This window comes from Epargyreus clarus, unplaced genomic scaffold, assembly GCF_041222505.1.
Source record: "Epargyreus clarus isolate Ecla_fem2 unplaced genomic scaffold, WU_Ecla_fem_2.2 ptg000006l, whole genome shotgun sequence".
Taxonomy (NCBI): domain Eukaryota; kingdom Metazoa; phylum Arthropoda; class Insecta; order Lepidoptera; family Hesperiidae; genus Epargyreus; species Epargyreus clarus.
In genome coordinates, this window is record NW_027332214.1 from 9,275,838 (window position 1) to 9,293,786 (window position 17,949).

Consider the following 17,949-nt stretch of genomic DNA (forward strand, 5'->3'; position numbering starts at 1 on the left):
ATTTGTTTACGTATTTGCCCATAAAATTTTCAATCAGCGCCCCTAGCGGATTGTGTTAGAACTTGGAAATTGTATGTAAGGGTGGTACAGGGGTTCAGAAAAGAACATAAGGTACCTTTTATTCCTTACTGAGGATAGATAGACACAACTTTTACAGTAGTGTATCAGTACTTTAAAATTATGGGAAAATGACAAAATGTACACTTAAAGTGTTTTGGTACTTTGGAAATAAGTAAATGAAGTTTGAAAATGGCTTACTTCCTGGCTTATTGTAAGCGCACAGCTTACAATTAACAATACGCCCGCACGTACTAAGCTTCAATGTTTGAATGCCTTTCAATACCCTGTTGATCTTATTTTGCATACAAACTACAAGCTTTTATTAATTAAACTAGAAGTAATAAGTCCCACAAGAAGTTAAGTGTTAAGTGGTCATTGCAACCCGCGAGCATTCCCAACATGTTCCCAACCAATTCCATGTAGAACATGAGCTCTACCTGAAGCCGATCAAAGATGAGTTGCATGAAGACTAAGATCCTCATAGATAGATAAGTAAGTTTGAATAATGGAGGATGTATGTACAATCTTACAAAGAGTGTCTATAGGAGATCTTTACGTAATAATTAAAAAATATGTTTTTTTTTTCTATTTCTCGATCCAATTTATAACTTTTATATTCCCGCGCAAAATACAACTCAAACGTAAAGAGCGTTCTTTTTCTTTTTTATGCTTACATATACAATCGTATAAAGCCAGTGATTATAAAAATATGAACTTAATATTATAAAAAGTACTACATCATAAAAATAACACAAAATAATTAAATTAATACTATCATCATAGATTAGTAAAGATACTTCGCCGCCTTGAAATTGAATGAAGCCGTTTTTTTATTAGTAAGTTCTTTTTTTGAATTCTTGACAAATAAAAACATTTTTAGAGAAAATTTACGAATAAATAACTAATACTGCGTAATTTACATAATAAATAAATAATTATTTCAAATATTTTAGGGACATTCTAGCACGGAGACGTGGCAAAACTTTTTTACGCAACTATTTCCATTCTCAAAACTGAGTACATTTTCTTGTTAGGAGTGAGTAATCTTTACTAATCTATGACTACCATTAAATAATTTGAATATATTTCTAACAATAGTAAACTTCACACATTTTATTTACTTGATCGCCGCAAACATATCGAAACCTGCTTGTTCAGAGAACTTTGACATTCATTAAAACGGAAATTACGATGAGTATTTATCCAAAATGTGAACCACAATTTAATTAATGAGCCCTATACCCTACGGTGTTACAAACCGGTTGAGCCGCGTCGAGCCTTCAACGTCCTTTGCTAACCTACATTTGGATAGCCATGAAAGGTATTTAAGGTCGGTTAAAACTTAGCATTTAGTTCACACGACTAATTTAGATCGTAAATATTGTATTGGAATTTTTATAGTTATTTTTCTGGTTATTGCCAAATACTGGTTACAACCGGTACTATAAGATACTCGTACATGCAACTTTATGCATTATTTTTGAGTATGAGAAACAAACTATCAATTGGTTGTGTACTTTAGGAACTAAAAGAATTAGATTCATGATCTCAGTTATAACTACTTTAAGCAAGGACACTACTCAACGGATTAGTGACTTGGAACCTAACACTAGATTTTTTTTACACGAATTTCCGTATTTCGAAGGACAGAGGAGTGTCTTCACAAGCTTGAAAAACGAATTAAATAGATTCTGTTATGTTTGTTTAAGCAATGTTACACGCAATATCAAATATTCATATTATGACTAATTAGGCTTCTCTATCGCTTTATGTTAACTATAATGATAGACGTAACGTTAACTACAAAATAAATAATTTATCCATTAGCAACTGTGGATTAAGATATTTACGCCGGAGTCGAACCCTTTGTGGTTCGACTCCGGCGGCACCACCGCCACACCTATTTCTACCTAATAACAGCAGTGTTAGGCGCTGCTGTGTTCCGGTTTGAAGGGTGTGGTAAGGGAGACATACTTTTCCGAGGCGTTCCAGCTTAGTCCTCAGGGGTAGCGGCGCATCTGTGGCCGACCTCAGGTAGGAATATCTAATCCTATCTAGGGTTGATTACAGATGTCCATGGGCGGCAGTAGCCACTTACCATCAGGTGGACTGCATGGTCGTCTGCTACTCCTATATTATAAAAAAAATATTTGGTGATAGTAACGCAGAGACCTAGAGAGCATGTCGGCTTCCATTTCTATTAGGTTTTATAAATACTTCTTATTTTTATACAAATAGTCGTAGCTTTCTGTTAAAATTACCATAACTTGTTAGTATTTGTGCATTTATAAGATTTTTTGTTAACTTTCACTCTTAGCACGGAATATGATTCATCATTATGTAAAGTAGCTAAATAGTGAAAATATAAGACAATTACTTGTGGTTTGCGTGTATTTGAAAGGCGTTCTTAAATATGTTATTTGAGGTTAATCACGGGTATGTTTTAAGCATGTTTTAATGAGTAAGATTTAAGAGTTCATTACCACGTAAGAGATAAGGTGTTAGTAACTTCGTCCTCATGAATGTTACAATAAATGATTTTGACGATTAATTAACTTTAATTATAGTAAAATGTAATTAATAATCAATAACGTTAATTGATTATTTAATAAAATCAAATTGAAAAATTTACTCCGTCAGAGTATGTGATATTCGAATATTAGAAGTAATAAAGTTACAATGATGTATTAAATGTTCTGCTTTATTTAAAAAATATAAGCCTTTGCCTAATAATTATAAAAAAAAAACTTAACTTAACTTTCTTATGCATGGAAACTAACTTCTGAGAAAATTGAATATGTTAGGATACTTTAAAATGTGCATCTATATTTTATTCAAAAGTTAACGTTTCTGGAACAAGCTGAATATCTTTTGTCAGTGCATTAATAATGCTTATAACTTGATCGTGTCGTGAGCGTCGTAGTCGTAATGTATAAACGACCCGAGGCCTCTTACTTATCGACTCCCATGCACCTGTCGCACCAAGATTAAGTGATGCCGTGTTGCAAACGACCATGATGCGATGATTTGATTTGAGCAGGATGCGTAGAAGCCTGATAGGATGTTTACTTCCTTATTAAAATTAAAATGGTTTTTAATACATCATCTGTTTTGATTAGTGAAGTTTAAAATGTTTTTGTAATTGATTCGTGAGACATTAAGATGGGAAGAGGATGCACGTAGCGGAGCACCACCTTAGAGTGACACGCAGAGTTCCGGCTTCGAGCCCCGGTCGGATATCTAAATGATAAATTACGATTTATGTACTGGGTCTGTGTGTTTTGATACTTGCCTGTGTGTATCTCTGGCATCCAGGACACACATAAATATATGGCTTTAAATGTAAAACCTTTAGATATTCTAGATGGACAGTGCCTGTTATGCCTCCTACGTAAAGATTTCGATATCTTATAAGATAGATAAGGTACATTACATAACTTGTATGATAAGACATGCTCGTTTCCTACTTCTATTTATTTTGGTGTAACTTTAAAATCATATAACTCTATAACTAATAGGAAAATAGAGCTGAATATCAAGGATTTCGGTTTTTGTTTATGATTAATAAAATTTATAGTTTCCGTGTGACATCAGCGTCCGAATTTAATTCATAAAGCATTTAACCTTTAATTTATGAGCATCTAACCTTTGATTGGTCACGGGGGATTATTCTAAATAACAGTTAGTCTTATCAATCTTAACATTAACCCATCCTACTGTTTGGCACGGGTTTCCCCTCAGACGGTTCGGGTCATAATGCTCCACACGACGTGTGGATTGGTAGACTTCACACTACTTATAATTTTTTTTTAACTTTTCTTTTTTTTGTTCACGAGGGGGAAACCTACAAAAGGTAAGTACCCGATGCCGTGGGAGCGAACAGGGTTATGTGGGACTCTTACCGCAATAAAACCCTCCCGGTGGCCGTCCTCGGCGCTGCGTAGAGGACTCCGGGATCTCCAAAGAAACGCAACCGAAGTCTTCTTAGCGCATTGCCCCGTCGGGCTCTTACGTTTCTAAGTTAGACAATTTTCTTTTACCGTAACAAGTAATAGCTACTTAGGGTTCCGTACCCAAAGTGTAAACAAAACGCAAATTTTCTGCGTTTTTCGCATTATACATATATCTAATCATAATAGGTAGACAGTTCAAATTTTCACAATGCATTTACTTCTCTGGCTGCTGTGATAACAAATACTAAACATAAAAAAAAATAATTAAAATTTAGCGGTACGGAACCCTCCGTGTGCGAAATCGACACGCACTTAGCCAATTATTTATAATTCGCATTTAATTTAACATCAGAGGTGCTTTTTATTCGAACCTGAGACCTACAGATCGCGAGGCCAAATTTCTATCCACTACCTACCACTTCCTCCAATATCCGAGGTCTACTTAATAATTAAATACTTGGTACTTAAACTAGTAGAACTGACGACTTTCGATTTTCCGGTTACTGGTTATCCTAGTAACCTAATGGCGGAGCACTGATTGACTTTATTTAGTTTTAATTGCAGTGTTCCATGTGACATTTGCTTTGACATAAAATTCTGTCATTTATATGTACTTTGTGGTGGTATTTAATTTGCGAAGTGCTTGCATTCCAGCTCCTTTCATAAACTGCAGTAATTAAAAAAAATTAGACAATGCCTAATATAAGTACTACATACGTACTAAAAACTATAATTAACATCTGACCATCCTACCATCTTTTTTACTTAAAAAATCTATGTCATATATACGGCTGTTTACGCCGTTATCCAACGAAATATTTTGACTTTGTAATGACATTTTCATTAAATTATTTTCACCCTTTTTAGTGATGACATACTAATTATAGATAGCCGTATGTTCTTTGCTGCCGTCGATATATAAATAAAAATACTAAATGAAAAACTTACAAACGCGCTAGTCGCCCCTACGAATGGAATGGAACCACCTTGGAAATATATTTTTTCAAACAAAAGAAATCATCAAAATAGAATAACTTCCGCTTTTTATGTACTTAAAAAGAAGGAAAACTTTAGTATCGATGACGTACCTGCCATATGATATCAAAACGTAATCTGTTTAATTGGATAAGCTTAATGACTTATGGATAAGTTGCCCTCGTTATAAGTCTTCATCCAATTAAGCACTGTCATAATAATGGATTAAGCGGTTAATCCATTTTTCAAAATAAAGAACCAAAGTGTAGCTATTGTATGCTTTTAGGGTTCCGAAACCAAAGGATTGCTTTAGCATTAAGTCCGCCTTTTGTACCAAATTGTTTTTAACATGGTACATAAAGAGTAAATAAATAAATAAATACAAATGGAAAAAAAAATGGTGGTACGGAACTCGCCAATTGCGAGTTCGACTTGTACTTGACATAATTTCATCTATCAGTTGGAAACACCACCTTAGGCGTGACGTTAGTGAAAATATAAGTTATATTTACTGCTAGAAAGTAAAAAAGGGTGTTTTAACTTTCTACCTATTACAAATTTTACAAGGAAATAAATAAACTAAGTCATCTAAAATTACCGTGTGAGCCAGGTGGCGGCGTTTCCTTGCTGCACGGTAAGAATAGTTAAATATTACAGTAGTTTTCTCCAAATACTTTTCCCCAGAATATTAGCGAGTCAGGTTACACACATTGAAAACCGTTGTTTATATACATATACATGTATGTATTTGTGTTTGATGACGCATGTACACAAAGAAGGATATCAGAAAGTAATTCCAATAATTGGATAACGTCACATTACGATTTATATCCTTCCCTTGATTGTAAGTCTTCATCCGATTCCAAACCACCGTAATGAATGACTTAGAGATTAATCCTGAACTTTCATTAGAGGACAAACTTTGACTGATATGAACAGAGAAGCCTGGTGAATGCGTCATAATACTGTGGTGGTTATCCGCAAATCGTCATAGGCTACTAGTATTCTGAATCGCGTTGTTAAAGTTTTTAAAACATCTATTAAAGAAAATTATATTTTGTTCAACATTAACCTTTATCATTAGTTTTTGATTTATTACTTCTCACGATTGATCCTTATAAGCGACGATATCCGATGGTCGAATAATATAGGTTATGTTTGTTTTTTCAAAATAAACTCGTTCGACTCCCGGCTTGGAAAATAGATTAAAAAAATTGAGAATGCAGTTGTTTATATCAAATTCGGCCTTGTAACTCCTTTCAGCATTTTTCGCTACTTATAGTTTCGGATTTGGCCCCAAAGGCCCATTTGAAAGATTTACCCTGTATAAGCTCCGAACAAGGACTATTGGAACACGTACGCTTCCCAGACTTTGAAAGTCAGGAGAATGCCTTTCGAAATATGTATTCACTAATATACGTCATAGCAAGTAACCACGGCCATCAGACAAAGAAAATCGTTATAAAGAACTTACTATTTTCATTACAAAACTTAAAAAGAAACTCGTGTCTGGCAAAAGAAGAGTCAAATCTTGAACAAACTCCCAAAAGCCCTTTGCACTTACACTACGATTACAATGTAACAGACCTTGGGAGGTTGCGTTGAATGCGTAGGGATCTAGACTAGGCTCTAGACTTTGCATAGGTTTATTTGGTCTCCAAAACAGGTGACTGTCTCAATGCGTGCTTCATATGTAATCCCGCTATTGCGGAATGTTTAGCGCCTTTAGAATCGTGTGTGGTGCGATTAAATCCAGGAAGACCTGGGATTATACCTATGATTTTCTTGTTCCTTATTAGAACATTTTTTTACAACGGAAAAATGTTTCTTTCTGAGTTGTGACCAGTGATTACACACAATATAGAGCCTAATCTTTCATATCGATATTGGATAGTTACCACTTAAAATGTTGAAGGCAATTTCGAAAGCTACTAGAGTTCTAATATTAAATCCCTTCTATTATTTTAAGTTAACTTATTTTAAATAGGCCTTAATCATTTAAAACTATAAAATGCTCATTAAAACTACATATTTGTGACCAGCAATAAATAAATAACAGAAATAAGTCTGTTTTCTAATTCAAACAGATGTAGAGGTACCGCCCAAAAAAAGCTCTACCTTACATGTAATATTTTGGTAAAATTATAATACTTCAAAATAGTTGTGCTATAAACCTGAATGATTTCAAACGTGCACTGTCGCACGCCTGTAACCTTAAAGCTAACTTCTAAGCTTTTATCTAACCTTAGTGGAACCTTGGCAAAGCATTTCCGTAGGTCATGGTAAGACCGGTACAAGTGACTCATGTTCATGATCTCATTTAGATAGACTCAATAAAAAATATAAATAAATATTATATTATAGGATTTTTGACTCACATTTTCTTATTCTGCTGTCATCGTGTAGTATTTATTAATCCAGTGTTTTTATAATATAGGAGTAGCGAAGTGTAAAGTCCGCCTGATGATTAGTTGGTACTGCCGCCCACGGACATCCGTAATCGGTCTCAAATGAGATTATAGCCCTACCTGAGGTCGGTCAGATGCATTGCTACTCCTGGAGACTAAGATCGAACGTCTTGTATAAGTGGCAATGTGATAGTCTGGTAACCACCACCAGACTATCATACACCAGACCACCATACACCAGACCACCATACACCACCACCATACACCAGACTACCATATTGCCATTTTTGTGCCAATGAGATCAGAAAACGATTTTAAGAGATACCAAAAATAAAGTGTCTTGTTATTATACAATTAGAGATCATAAATGATCGATGATGTGATTGTGATTGCTTTACGATTTCTCGAATATAAACGGTGATTTCATAAAGGTTTCATAAGTAATGCGATCTATATGTAAATATGTTTTGCGGATCCCTTATATGGTTATGAATCAAAACAGTGACCTTGTACAAGCAAAACCTTATAAACAAATATATTTGAGGTTATGCAGCCAAATATGGAACATTTTATTATTTGAAATATGAGATACAAAAGTACCTACCTATATTTTAAGAATAAATAAAATATGTTAGGTGAACCGGAGATAAACCGTAACGTATGCCAATTTATACATTTGCAAGTTAATTTTATTTATTTACTAATCAAGCGTTACGAAGACAACGGATTATGATAAACTATGACTAAAATAACTGTAGTGCTATTCTGTAAAATTCCAATACGAATTCTAATTTCGATATTATACCATCTTAATTAAAATTGAGACAATTTTATTCAAATTAAAATGAATTTATGTTTCGGAAATAGACTTGACGTAACGCGGTCGGTTGCATCATTTTATAACTTAAGATCCTGTTTGATTTTCATGTTTAGGTGTTTTAATCAAAATCAAAATTAATTCGAAAAAAGATGGTACGGCTGTGCCGATTTTTTTGCTCGACTAAGCAGGGCACTTCCGTGCCCCCAGATATGGATTCCCACAATTTTGGCCATCAGCTTCAATTTACTATAATTAATATTTATTTAATTAACTAAATATTTAGAAACATTACTATAAAACACTCTTATGTCATGGCGAATCAATTCAATCCCAGGACAAAGACAAATAAACAAACACCCAGATCCAGAAACAGAAATCTAAATTAATCATTTAGAAATCTCTCTGGCCGGGGATCGAACCCGGGACCCTCTGCGCGTTAGACCGGCATGGTGACCGCTACGCCACGCGGGTCGTCAATGTTAATACAATATTCTTTATACACCATACTTCATCTGATCTCCGCACTAATATCTTACGCATCAGAGCAAATTAGGCTTTAAATTTTATTGATAAGTTTATTAGTATGTACAAACCGATATTTTTTATTTATATAACATAGAAATCTAGTACCTAATATAAATTACTAAGAGAAAATATTTTAAATAATAGCTTTCAATTATAAAACTACCTTAAAGACTACAGTGAGTCTGTATACATATACAAGTTAGCATATTGTAAGTTCATATTTATCTTCGATTAATATAGTGTTTTATCTTTATATCCTATAACGGAACTTAATGATTTAATAGTTCCAGGAAGTTCGCAGATCTTGGGTCTCAATTCCAGTGTCGATTTATACTGACTGTTAGGTGATTAGTATGTAAATTATAAGTATATAATCATCATGTTTATATATAAACTAGCGCCGACTTCTTTAAGAAAGACTTCTTTAGGATATTCGTATTCAAACCAATCGAAAATCATACCTAAAATAACAGGAAAACATATGTTAAAAACATTTCTGTATTCTTGGTTTTCTATCCTCGTTTAGTACATAAAATATTAAAGATTAGCGCAAAAAAGTAAGGATCGAAACAAAATTCATTTTTTAGGCAATTTTTTCTAGTTTAATTTACGAAGAGACGTAGGTAGTTCTTTAAAAAAGAGCAAATTTAAAAAAATGTGCAAAATTTTGATGCAATATGCAAAATTCTAGTTTAGATTCAAGCTACGCCTATTTTTTGCTGGAATAAACCTTTAGAAAAATTTCCAAAAAATATTTGTTTTTTTTTTGCGTAGGCCTGTATTGAAAATCAAAATAAGATCAATCTCTTACAGTCAGATAAATAAGTTACTATTAGTAATTAACAGAAACAGTTAATTTTAATATATGCATATTAACATTATAAATAAAAGTCCTTCGTCCACTGCCGGTATAATAAAAATAAAACACTTCATAACGGACTTTAGTGCTCAAGTTGTTGACTTGTTATTACGGAAACAGAGTTTTAATGTCATATTTCTAATTATCATTGATTTGTTTTGTATCACTTCATCTTCTAATTTATTAAAATTATTATTTCGATACTTCAAAAAATAAATTAATAGTATGCTGATTAATGTTTATTGGTGTTCTTTACCAGGCTTGGTTAACCAGGTTTTAATATAATGCCTTAATTTATTATATTCTTTCTTTATACTCGTAGTATGTTTCTCTTGACAGTAAACTGCTGGTTTATGCCTAGGTATTTTTTTGCCAGTCCAGAATTTCTGTTATCTAATGTTTAAAATTTCGCAGAATTAAGTAATCTTGTTTCAATAATTAAACCTTACAAAGAGGCAGTTTTGAAAAACTGTTTCTTTGTGTATAGATAGAGGACATTTCAAATTTACGAAGGTATATGTAAGTTACGACCGGTTTCACAATATGGTTTATACGCGACCGTATATCGTAAACAGGACGTGAGTATAATCATTTGATATCCAGTTTGGGTTTAATTTTGGATGCTTAGTACATAAAGCCAAATTATCGACATTCCTTCGGCTGCGGTCAATAAATATATGGTACAGGTCTTCCCCAGTTACGCAAAGGTTCTTTTAATTCGATACTAGGCGTATAGATCAGTTTAAAACTACTGGGTACGGTACGTCTTTCGTTGAAAGATTTTAGGCATAGTCCACCACGCAAACTTGGTAGACTACACACTCCTTTGTGATTTTTTTACAGAAGTCTCTCAGGTTCTGCGGTTTAAGCAAATGATGATTCGTTTCCAATTCAATTAATAAACACTGGGTTAAACGTTAAAGGAAAATATCGAGAGGAAACCTGCACGCTGCTGAGAGTTTTTAAATAAGTTATAAAAGCTGTGTGAGGTTTACCTGTGTTTGCTGTGTTTAGTTTTGAAAAAATTCTAAGTCTGTGAGTCCTCCAATCGACAATTGGGTAGGGTTGTAGATCATGGTTTAAGTCCCTAACACTGAGATAGAAAATCCTTGCCTAACAGTGGGACACAAATAGGTTGACGTCCTTGAGATTTACTCTGACAACTAATATGTTCATGGGTTTCGTATTTCCATGAAATGGAGATGACAACATAATAAATGCAAATATAATAATTATTGGTCGCTCATTCAAAAAGATTGAAATGATATTAATTAACTAACCTTTATTGAACTCCAGATTAAAGATTTCTCATAGCTAATACAGTTATGCCAATTTTAGCGGTTTGCTAATTCCAATTCCGGCTGATTGACCTCTGCTTCGATGCGCTTGAACGCGACAATCAATTACTATTGTAAACTTGATTACGTTTAAGTATAACTTCTTTGGACATTTGCGTCATGCGAATTTAATCTTTTGTCATTTGAAATAGTTAGCCCACCTACTTCGATTTATACTAAAATCTTTAATTTGGAGAGTTTTTTTATGATTTCAGAATTTGAAAAGTTATAGATGTTATCGCTATGATGAGATCTGAAATATATTATTAAATAAAAAGAGAATGTATGTGATATAACATTTTTGATAGTATAAACTTGAGTGCATAGTCGGCACAGTACAGAGATACTTAATATGAACTGCGGAGAATATTAACGAAAAAAATACTTATTGTTACAGGTAAACTAGCAAATGAAGAAGAAGATGTGCCATCATCATCAGCAACAGCTTTCGTTACAAATACTGAAATCCCTTCTACGACAACGAGACCCACAGAAGTTCCTACACGATCAACACCAAGCATAAAGGACATTGTTACTGACCACATCACAGAAGCGACAATATCCACAGATGTGACAGATGTCACGGAATCTTCTCCTAAACCTAAACCTAGATTATTGAATCTTAACGTGGATGAATTACAAAACTTTGCAAATGCATTACACAATCAAACCAATAATAAAGGACCAAAGAAATCTTTAGTAGACCTCAGTGACGTAAACTTAGATGGTGAAGATGAAGATGAACCATCGAGGCTAATAGATCATGATACAAAGCATAAACACATATCTGATAAATTTTATTCTAATTTACAAGCACCATTCCATCCACTATTAGGTGTGGATAAAGGATCTGATGAAATTGAAACATGTAGAGAAAATGGAATTTCTTATAAGGTATGTTTTTGAAATGAGAGCTTCTTAAGCACTTCTTCTATTGCGTGTGAACTACCCACATATATCTTCACGTGAAGAATTATTTGAATTGTAACAGCTTATTTCTTTTTATGAAATCTGTTGTATTTCAGATAGGAGAACATATAGACAGAGGCTGCGAGGAAACTTGTGAATGTTCCCCTGGAGGTTCCTTTGATTGCTCTCCGAGATGTAAACATCCGTACATACGCAGAGGCCGACGACTTAACGATCCCCTGTGTTTTGAGTCACCTGTTGATGAATGCTGTTCTATTATTGCTTGCGCTACGGGTAACGGAGGTAGAGATTTTTACTGTATGTAGCTTATAAGCCTAAGTGCACTTTGTAAATTGCTACCGTACGTCACGAGGACTTCTCGTATTGCGCCTTTATGGTTGTGTCTTTTTATATAAAATCCTGGCAAATAGCAATTACGAAGCTAGTGGACCTGCAGCGGACTGCTACCCCATGTTTTTGTTTATAAACTCATTTTATATGAAAAACCATATCCGTCCGTGTGTAGGACGACCACCGTCTGGATGTCGTGCGGCAGTACGTCAACACAAATGAATGAATAATGTACTGCTTTTATAACTAAAGTTCCCAAAAAACACCCTTTATAAAAGTAATATCACTTATTGATTCCATTCAATCTATTGTATTTCAGCAAGCAGTTCCTGATGATCTTATATATAAAATTCTCGTGTCACAATGTTAGTTACCGTACTCCTCCGAAACGGTTTTACCGATTTTCACCAAATTTTATATGCATATTCAGTAGGTTTGAGAATCAGCTACTATCTATTTTCATACCCCTAAGTGATAAGGGTTGTTCACCCTTAACATTTTTTTATTTATATGGCAACACAACGTTTGCCGTGTCAGCTAGTATCTATCTAATATAATAAAAAAAGTTACTGATATTAATTTATTGATTTACTTTCCAGATAATAAACCTACCACTTTAGAGGTGTGTCGATATGGAAATGACACGTATCCAGTGGGTGGTAAGTGGAACATCGGCTGTGAACAAACGTGCACGTGTGAGAAGAATTCTGTGGTTACCTGCAAGCCTAGGTGAGCAAGTCAAACAAGTCGGTCAAGGGTTTTTCTAACGAAAGTAGGTGGGAATTAGTTACGGTTGTCATAGTAAGTTGTAATGTATACATAGTATATTTGACAAAGGGAGTTCGAGTACAGTTTTAAATTGATATGTATATGCTGCACATTGTAAGCTTGACAATGGGAGTTCGAATTGAATGATCGAACTCTCATGTTTCTCTATTAATATAACAATTATTGAGAACATACACACGGTTCGGTTTGCACGGACGTTCTTGCCACAGACGTGCAAGATGTGAAATGAACATACTCCTGAGGTATTCCCGGAGCGCTATGATATGGGGCTCTTCAAAAAAGGTGTAAAAAGATCTCTCCTCCAAAGCCGGCGATGCATTGGCGACTCCTCTGGTGTTGCAAATGTCCGTAGGCGACGGTGACTGCTTTCCATCAGGCCCGTCTGCTTCATCGTTTAGGTATAATTATAAAAATATTTAACTTAGTCTAAAAATATAAAATTATTTTATTATAGATGTACTCGATTGCCACAATCAGACAAATGCATAAACGTACAAGATCCGAATGATGAGTGCTGTGAAGTACAAATCTGTGATGTTTCTCAAGATGCTCATGAGGAGCCCATTGACAACGCTACCAGTTCTACAACCACCACTACTACAGAGGTAGCTATACAATTAAGAAGTATATTCATATAAATGATTTATAAGCTTTGATTTGTCTGTGATGTCCGCTGATGGCAAGTTAAGGATAGAGGAGGATAGAGCACGCTTACTTTAAAAAGTATTAGCTATTTTTATTGTAATTTTTAAGTACCATATAAACTTGTTCGCATTTGTGGGCGAGGTTGATTGCTACTCTGATCTTATAAAAAAAACTTCATCTAAGTTTGCAAAATATTAGATACGTTTTCGTGGGATTAAGAAGCTCACATAAGATATTTTTCTTCGTTGTAGATGCCACCGAAAGATTTAGAAGATCTTATTACTGTACATAAGGCTCCACCAAGACCGCTAGTTTTAGCCGAACCCATAGGATCGATCAAAGTTTTACACAACAATAGTGTGCAAGTAAATCTCATACATGTGAATAGTAGCGAAGATCCCATTCATTTACTTCTAAGTGACGATGGCGGAGAATCTTACAAGGATATCGAACTTAAATACTCAAACTTGATACTAAATCTTGATGGAGGCAAGGACTATATATTGAAAACCAGAGAAACAGGCACTAAGTTCAATTTTACGATTACTGCCACTGACGCGGAAGCAAATGAAGTGCCGGTAGAGGATGTGGGTAATACGACTAAAATCGGTTGTTATGAAGATGGACACTTTTATGCAGTTGGTAAGATATAAGTTACTTTGAAAATTTAACATACAGAATGTCTTATTTCTTACTTTCTTATTTGTTCTGTATATAAATGATTTCTCTCGATGCTATTGTTTTTTTTTCCACATTTGTAAGATTTGATTTCTTGCGATGTAAGTCTATAAAGATTTAGAGTTAGGATAAAACCTTCCATTTACCGAGGTATTAGGTAATAGGCATTAGGTAATATGTGTTTATATTTTGTAGGTGAAGAATTCCATATTGGTTGTACAGAACTATGTGAATGCACTGGTCAAGATAGTAGAGAATGTGCCCCGTTAGTGTGTCCAAACCACGTTGGTTTAGAATTAGTGTCGAAGGGCTGCGTGAGATGGGCGCCCACACCACCATCACAACCACCAAACTGTTGTCCAAGATCAGCGAGATGTCTTAGTGATGGCACCTGTCACTATAAAGGAGTTGCGTAAGTTCTTTTTTTATTTAATTTTATTTTTTATTCTTCTGTTAAAGGTTGTAAAAAAAATTTAGCTATAACAAATATGTTTTGAGATAACCTATTTTATTTTTAAGACAATTTTTGGACTTTTTTCATAGAATTCCCAATTGGAGTGAAGTACCACTATCCCTTACTGGTTGCGAAGAGCATTGCTTCTGTGAGAACGGCGAACTGGACTGCCAAGAGGCCTGCAGTCCCCTGCCTCCTCTCCCACCACAAAACCTTCGTTGTCCGCCCTTGCATCGACCAGCCCCCGTCAACATATCTGATGAGGATTGCTGTAAACAATGGGGTTGTGTACCTCACGGTAAGAGGGAAGGAACGAACACTAAAGTTTTCATACCATTTTATTATTAACCACATCGTCTGTCATAAGGGATATGCATTATCGCATGCTACACAAAAATACCGAATCATCAATCATTACTCAAAGAAGCATAATTCATTCATAATTGATCACTTACTTGTATTAATGCATGATCGCAAATCATTCATCAACACATTATTATTGCTTGCAGCTGGAGAGACGAAAGGATCATTTCAGGAATATAGCATGCCAACTCTTGGCGAAGAGCCAACGGTGAACTATGTAACTCCAATCACACCCATTCTACCAACCTTCACCACATCAGTATTACCCACCCCTCCAATTGTCACCGATAAAACATTCTTTTACAAGAATCTGAATCAAGTTAAGACAAGTATTCCCAAAATTCTGAAAACTATAGTGTCAGCTCCCAGTCCCAATAACGCAGGTAGTTTTGAAGAAACACATTCAAAAACAATACATGCTGATAATATAACGGTTTTTACACCAGAAGATATAGATTCACCTTTCAAAACTATATATCCTGAGCATATCATGAAAAACAATGAAAATTGGGATATTGATACACAAATTCATACTCATTTACATCCAAATCCCCCGAATATGTTTAAAAGTACACAAACTGATAAAACGTTAACACCAGGACTGCACAATAAAAAGCCAATGAATATAATTTTATCTGATAGTAAAATGCACGACGCTTTGCAACATGCACAAGCAAATCAACCTTTACAATCAAATTCCTTAAGCCCCCATGACATGTTTGTTAAGCAGATGCATGATGGCGTCAAAAAAGTATCTCTATCACAACTGGATAAACTACACTACTTTCTCCCAGTTTATGACAAACATCTAAATAATCAAGTTCCTTTTAAAATGTCTGAAAAAGTAGCTGATCCACCTAAAGTGACCCAAACGTTTTTCGAACCGTTCGTTCAAAACCGTTCCTTTAACTACCTAGCACCTAAACCTCCACCAATTCCAATAAAACATGAAAACCACGACACAATAAATGACTATAACAGAAAACACGTGACTGTATTACGACATAAGGATATAAAAGCTGCGAGGCTTAATGAAAAAGCAAACGATTTATGGGCACAACAAGGTACAAAAACACATGTGCTGTCCAAATCTCCGAACCCTTATGAGACAGTTTTGTTCCGAGTTTTACCGGTAAAAAAACCTGAAAATACCAAGGCATCAAGATTGCCCGGTAAACCATTCTCACCTTTAGAACTTGAGCATCTACTAGGCCAGATGGAGGTGGAGTCAGAAGTGAATAGGAATCTTGGACGGTCAGCAGAAAGCCATGGTACTGCCGCGGCAGGTCAGTGACCTTGCCTTGGTGTCGAAAGCTCTTCTTAGTTCCTTAGATAACTGACTGACTAAACTTGTTTGACTGACTTTTCCTGTAGAATAATCAACATTGCTGACCTTAACTAATTAAATTAACACTTTCATAGAATTGTGATTTGCTAAAATCGTACTTAACCCTCACCCCAACACCAAATCATTACACAAATTAGCATAATTATCACCATCCGAAGCATGTGTCTATTTTTTTGTTTTATGTGTTCTTATATTGATAATAGTTACATCAACGTCTGACATATCCAAAATATATAAAGAAGAATTATTTTCAGGTCAATTACCACCAGGATTTCCACCGAACGCACCTCGTCCACCTTCTTTCCTCCCAACTGTGCCACCAGGGAACCGGTATCCTCAAGAAGACATTCCCGATTACGACCAGAACAACATCCATCGTCCTAGTAACCCTCTGGATACCGCCTTAGCTGGTCTACCCCCAGGGCTACCCATACCGGGCTGGGGTGAAGAGAATAAGAAATTAACTGTATTATCTCTACAATCTGATTCGCCTACCAGTGTCAAAATGCTGTTTGGACTTCCGTCAGTTTTGGTGGGATTGCGCGGCAGCGTCGATTTAAGATTTACAGATTCTCCGTAAGTATTTTTGATTTGTGGAAAAATAAGAACAGAATGTTTAATATATTAAATAGGAACAATTAAAAATAAATTAAAAATTATTTTTTTCGTCATGTTTCATCAAAATATGACATTAATACTTGTATAAAGAATTGTAATTTGGGCATAGAGATATGATGTTTAATGCTAAGCTTTATAATTTTTGAGAAAATGGTAGGGTTTCCAAATCTTCTTGGATCTAAAATAAATCATATTATCTATCATCAACACACCCCAATTTCCATTTTTACTTAACAGGGATGAAGACGTATCTCACTGGCTGTCCCAAGTATTCGCCCCGGCTGACGAAGTGCTCACCACACCTCGGTTAGAATTCCGACTAACGGGTCTTAAACCCTCAACGACGTACAGGATCCGTGGGAAACTGTACCTTCATAATCTTCCTGTTGAACCTGAGAGTGATGTATATTCAATCCGAACTCAAGATTTGCCCACTGTAAGTAATTTGTGTGTATAAAATGTCCATGTGTGTTTTGTAATTCTCTTAACGACATGACCTCTTTGAAAAAATAATTTGTTTTTATCGGTTTGTTGCGATAGTTCTTAGATAAACCTGATGGTAGCGCTGTTGACTAGATAACAGTTTTTTTTAAATTACCTGGCCCATTTTTCTGGGGACACGGCAGTGCCCCGCCAAGTCGAGCCGAAAAAAAGCGACTCGGTCGCATCATTATTTTCTCGAAGAAATTCTGGCATTTTTTGACCCCCTTTAACTTTGTAATTTATTAATTATTACATTTCTCGCGTAACAAATCACGCAAATCAATAAACTTTCTGTCTCCCAGATACAATTTTATTTTTTATTCATAAAATAGTAACCAGTACGCTATTATTATTATAAGATAAAATGTATCTAT

At 34.9% G+C, this 17,949-nt stretch overlaps 1 protein-coding gene across 4 annotated transcripts in view; it reads left to right on the plus strand.

Annotated features, from left to right (window-relative positions):
• sas (stranded at second) overlaps positions 1–17,949 on the plus strand; it is a 53,516-nt gene that overhangs the window by 30,956 nt on the left and 4,611 nt on the right. For 2 of the 4 annotated variants that reach the window (XM_073073997.1, XM_073073998.1), the window contains exons 3-12: positions 11,335–11,831; positions 11,963–12,149; positions 12,797–12,926; positions 13,441–13,591; positions 13,883–14,273; positions 14,505–14,721; positions 14,853–15,061; positions 15,273–16,412; positions 16,729–17,050; positions 17,330–17,528. In XM_073073997.1, coding sequence (XP_072930098.1) covers positions 11,335–11,831; positions 11,963–12,149; positions 12,797–12,926; positions 13,441–13,591; positions 13,883–14,273; positions 14,505–14,721; positions 14,853–15,061; positions 15,273–16,412; positions 16,729–17,050; positions 17,330–17,528 — 3,443 coding nt within the window. The remainder of the gene's footprint in view (positions 1–11,334; positions 11,832–11,962; positions 12,150–12,796; positions 12,927–13,440; positions 13,592–13,882; positions 14,274–14,504; positions 14,722–14,852; positions 15,062–15,272; positions 16,413–16,728; positions 17,051–17,329; positions 17,529–17,949) is intronic. The other 2 variants (XM_073073999.1, XM_073074000.1) reach the window with 1 other exon arrangement.